The sequence below is a fragment of the Lipotes vexillifer genome, unplaced genomic scaffold (genome assembly GCF_000442215.2).
Source record: "Lipotes vexillifer unplaced genomic scaffold, Lipotes_vexillifer_v1.1 scaffold1493, whole genome shotgun sequence".
NCBI lineage: Eukaryota > Metazoa > Chordata > Mammalia > Artiodactyla > Lipotidae > Lipotes > Lipotes vexillifer.
The window spans coordinates 3,359-8,432 of NW_006789716.1; the positions used below are offsets into that span (position 1 = coordinate 3,359).

At 60.5% G+C, this 5,074-nt stretch overlaps 1 protein-coding gene and 1 pseudogene across 1 annotated transcript in view; both read right to left on the reverse strand.

Annotated features, from left to right (window-relative positions):
- The window catches only part of LOC103073244 (fibroblast growth factor 11-like), a 4,840-nt gene extending 2,748 nt beyond the window's left edge, over window positions 1–2,092 (reverse strand). Inside the window, 3 exon segments of the mRNA XM_082931259.1 lie at window positions 97–426; window positions 1,523–1,729; window positions 2,050–2,092. Coding sequence (XP_082787385.1) covers window positions 97–426; window positions 1,523–1,729; window positions 2,050–2,092 — 580 coding nt within the window.
- Window positions 2,093–2,378: 286 nt separating this feature from the next.
- On the reverse strand, window positions 2,379–4,019 carry LOC103073528 (transmembrane protein 102-like; annotated as a pseudogene).
- Between the last annotated feature and the right edge of the window lie 1,055 nt (window positions 4,020–5,074).

A 5,074-nucleotide genomic window follows, 5' to 3' on the forward strand; every position in this document is an offset into this window, starting at 1 on the left:
GGGCCCCGTCAGTTGGGCCCCCCCCTTCCGAGTCCCTGGCCTCAACCTCCCAGGCAGAGAGATCCCCGGCCCGGAGACCCCGCCCCATCCACTCACCCGGGCAGCGGTCCGGTCGCGCGGGCCGCCCCCCCGCCCCGCACAGTCGCACCTTGGAAAGCAGGATGAGGAGCTGCTTCTGGCAAAGGGACTTGGTGCCGCGGGGACACACGCGCCGCTGCGCCGACACGGGCCGGCTGCCCCCGGGCTCGTGGACCTCCCGCTTCTGCTGGATCAGGCTGCTGGCCAGTGCCTCCGTGGTGCCCCGGGAGGAGACACCCCAAAACCGGCAGGCTCCCGGAGCATGCTGGGCCCCCCCAGAGAAGCCTGCTAGCTCACCAGGACATGCTGTTGACTCTCCGGTCCGACTCGTCGCCTCACCCACGGGACCTGAGGATAAGCCCTAGACGATCGCCACCCCTGGCACCAGCTCCCAGCCTTGGGCCTCGTGCTAGCTTCGCCAGACCCAGCAGCCTATGTACCTCTCAGTTGACCCCACCCTCGACCTTTGTCCCCCACAGAAAACTCCCCCTTCTCTGATCTCCAGTGTCCCTGTCCCCCACTAACACTATCCCAAAGCCAAGACCCTCAAATTTTCCAGGATGTGGTTCCAATATCCCCAGGCACCTTTCCACCCTATTTCCGGGCCCTGCACTCCTGCCAAAGCCACTCTTGTAATTTTAAGGGTGTGGGTCCTTAGCTTTGGGGATATTAGCTCACCCCACCCCTGCTGGGGTGCTGCCAGTGTCTAGGAAGAACCCAACCTTGGTGTCTTTTCCTTTGCCACCCTCTAAGTAAAGAATCCCCCACTTTTTTTCACTGAAATCCCCAAAAAACTATGCCTTGAAATATCCAGACTGTCGCCAATCAGCAAGAAGAGGTTCCCAGACCCTGTCTCTGGACGATACCGCTTTTTACCAAGTCACCCCCATTTCTAGTGGCACAGCATTCCAGCTGCTGAGCCCCTTTCCTCACCTTGTTACCATCCACTCCTTTTGAAGTCACCTCCAAATCCGCCCTTCCTAGTGGTTACACCAGGTGGTTGTCTGGAGGGCCCTGTGTCACCTCGGAATAAGGAGCATAGGTTTTTGGCTTTTTTGTTTTTTTCTTTTTTCCTGGCAGCCTCTAATTTCCTCGGGGACAGCTGGTGCTGTTTAGATCCCACGCCCTCCAATCCAACCAGCCCCCCTAGAGAGGAGTGCACCCACGTTGTCACGGGTCCCCAAATGTGAACAGACCCGCTATAAGAGCGCATCAGAGCTTTCTGCGACAGGGCTTCCTTGTCCTCCCTGGGACTGCCTATAGCGCCCCCTCTTCCTTCCCCGACGCCCCTCAACCTGCCCTGTCTTGTCGATCCTGGGACGGCTGGCGCTGGCTCCAGTTCCAGGCTCCTCCCTCCCTGTACCCCGCAAGCGCAGCTTCCCCCCACGCCCGGCTAGGCGTCCCGGACCCCAGGAAGGAGTGAGGGTGTCTCCGCAGAGCGCACTGGTCTGGCGAAGTGAGCACTGGGCCTGGCGGCTGGACCAAGCGGAGCGGCGGCAGCGGCGGCAGCGGTAGCGGCTGTGGGACGCTGAGGCGGCGGCGGCGACGGCGGCTTCCCCCTCCTCCGAGAGCCGGTCCGGGGGCGGGGCAGGGGGCGGAGACGCCGGGAAAGACCGGGAGGTGACGCTGGGCGGGCGGAACCCCGGAGTTCCTTGGAGGCAGGGAGTGGCGACAGTCTTAGAGAGAGGCGGAGCCGAGGCAAGGCCGCATGTCTCACGTGTCTCGGGGTTCAGAGGAGGAGGGACAAGGAGGCGACTCCACTGAATGGAACTCTGGGTGGGGGGAGAGGTTGGGCTTAGATAGATAGAGAAAGGGACCCTACTGCCCGGGATGGAGGACAGAACTGGATGAGGAAGGTGCGGGGAGTAACTGGAGAGCGGTGATGGTGAGGTCTAGCCTGGGGTGAAATCCGGCCTCCTTAATGTCTCTGCTTTTGTGTGAGACAAAGTGGACAGTGCCTGGTCTCCATACCTTTCTCCTTTACACGTTTCTTCAGCAAGTATATTACCCCCATCCCTATTGATTCCTAAGAGAAAAGACCATAAGAACTGGCGGGAGATGGATGCCAGTGGCTGCACCGGAGTGGGAGGGGTGCTGGCCACAGATTTGGAAAGTGGAGAGGCCAGAATGGAACGACCTGTGCCGGGGATGGGGCGGGAGGAGGGTGGGAGGAAGCGGAGGAACCGGCGAGGAGGCCTTCTAGAACGGGCTCTTCGGGGCCAAAGAGCTCAGCCTGTCTCCCAGGTGACGGGAGAGCAGTCCCTTCCACATCCCGCTGGCCAACAGAAGCACATTCCAGGTTAGTAGGAACAGCGTCTTTCATGGGCCCCGCCTCCCCCGCCGGCTAAGCCGCCCCCCTTGCGTGCAGCCTTGGCCTCTTCCACAGCGGCGCGCAGCGCGGGCAGGGTCCATGCGAAGCAGGGCCAACGCCCCGAGCAGCGAAGCGGCGCCTTCCCCCGCACGGAGCTTCTGGCCACTCAGATAATAGTGGAGCAGCGTCCCGGCCTCGAGCACCCGGCCCAGCTCATCCAGCAGCCCGAGGCAGCAGGCGCCCGCATTCTCGGGTCGCGCCAGATAGAGCGCGGGCAGCCGCTCACATGCTCAATAGAGCCACGTCCGCAGGAGGTAGGGCGCCGCAACCCTAGTCCGGGCCACCAGAGGGCGCAGCAGCGCCTGGGCCGCCGCGTGCGCTTGCAGCAGGGCAAAGGGTATGCGCGTCTTGAGCGCCAGCTCTTGGCGGGAGAAGCAGAGCTGCCAGCCGGAGGCGTCCAGCCGCTCTGTGCCGCCGCCGCCGCCGCCGCCGGGCACCAGGTAGAAGGAAGACGACTCCGAGGCCAGCGGGCTGGCCCACGAGTGGCTCCGAGCTCCCTGGGGCCAGCCGGCCACGGACACCACGGGGATCAAGTCGAAAAGCAGGAGGCGGCGCGGGGGCCCGGGCGTAGCCAGGAGGATGGTGGTGACCCCCGCGTGGCGGGCTGCGTGGACCAAGCGCGGGGCACCCGGAACCGGAAACGGGGACTCAGTGACCGCAGCCAGCGAAGCAAAGAACCAGGCAGCCACCTGGGCGGGGCACAAGGTGGGCCATGCTTCCGGAGCCTCCAACGGCTGTGGCACTGGGCTAACGTCGGTTGCTTTGGTGACGTCACCATTGGTTTTTTTCAGTGGTGAGGGAAAGTCAACATCGGTTACGTTTTGTTGAGGCAACTCTGGCACTGAAACGTTACTAGGTGAGTTTTCCAAAGACTCGTGTGCCTCAGGCTCAGTGACGTGTAGCTCGTCCACGGAGATTTGCGGATCCTTGGGAGCTTCTTTGCTTTAGGCTGGGTGGATCGAATCACATCCTCCTGGGACTGGGGGTCCTAGGCAATCCTGCCATGCCTCCCGGACCGAGGTTCCGCGTACCGGCTCTGGAAGGAAGAGCATGTGTAACAGGATCCCACGTCCAGTTGCAGCTCCTGCCCAGTGCCATCTAGCGAAAGCACGGGCACCAGGAGTGTGAAGCCGGCGTCGTAGTGAGGTCCCCGAGCGTAGGGATCTAGAGGCGCAGGCCCCAGATCCAGGGAGCCCTCGCGAATCCCGCAACGAAGCAGCAGGAGCTCTGCCTGAGGAGGAAAGCGAGGGTCCCGGCGGTGAATGAGACCTAAGGAAAGAGAAGGGATCCAGAGCCGGGGCGGGTAGGGGCGGAGCTGAGAGCTGCAAGTTCCCGAAGGCTGGGAGGATTACTTACCAAGCAAAGAGAAAACAAAGCCCTTGGCCTGGAGGAGATCTGGTCCTGGCTTGGGACCTTCACTCCAGCTCGCCTGCACACCCAGCTCCTGGATCAGCTGGGTTAGTTCTTGCAGCTGCGCCCCAGAGCAGAAGTCGATGTCCGTGAGCGGCCGGGCTGGGACTGGGGGCGGTGGGCCCCACCAGGGAGCACTCCCCCAGACCGCGGAAGCCATATGGCTCTGTCGTTTGGGGTCTAGGAAATACACAGACGGGAGGAAGCCCATACGGGCCGTACCTTTTGCTGTGGAAAACTGGCCCCCGTTCTTTTCTCTTCCAGAGGCCAAGAGGGTTCCCAAGACACAGTCCGCCAATGGGTCTGCAGACGAAGGGCCCTAAATTTAGTCTTGAAAGAGAACAAAGAAGTACCTCCTCGTCTTTGCCCTTTTTCTCATATGCTAATCCCCGCCCCCATGGAACTGTTCACCAGACTCAGCAGGTAGAAAGTAGCTGTTTGGCCCCTCCTAAGGAATGCAATAGCCTCCTTCGCTGCCCCTTGTCTACGTCCCCTTACCTCTTTTTCAGAAGAGGCTAGTGGTTTGCGGCTTCCCTCTTAGGGTTAGCTACAAAGCTGGGAAGAGAGACTGTCTTTGCCCTGTGAGGATACAGTAAGGAGTCAGCAGGCTCTCACTATGCTGGCACCCTGATCTTGGATTTCCAGCCTCCAGAACTTGCTTCTGCCTTTCTGACAAACTCTGACTGATGCAGTACCCCACAGTGTTCAGAGACACGTCTTAGTGTTGCCGTTGCCAACAGCACAGCAAACCTAGGCATCAGTATCTCCATTTTGCAAGAAAGCTGACCCTAGAAAGACAGGGAAAGAAACTGAGGCACCAGAATGCTTGGCAGTTGGGCCACGGTGACACAGTGACCGAGTGGATGAAAGGCTCTTGCTGCTCCAGCCAGGAGTCAGGACTCTGCCTCTGAGGTGGGAGAGCCAACTTCAGAACACTCGTCAAGAAGAGACCTCCCAGCCCCACATAATATCAAACGGCGAAAATCTCCCAGAGATCTCCATCTCAACACCAGCACCCAGCTTCGCTCAACGACCAGCAAGCTACAGTGCTGGACAACCTATGCCAACCATATAGCAAAACAGGAACACAACCCCACCCACTAGCAGAGAGGCTGCCTAAAATCATAATAAGTCCACAGACACCCCAAAACACACCACCAGACGTGGACCTGCCCACTAGAGAGACAAGATCTAGCCTCATACACCAAAACACAG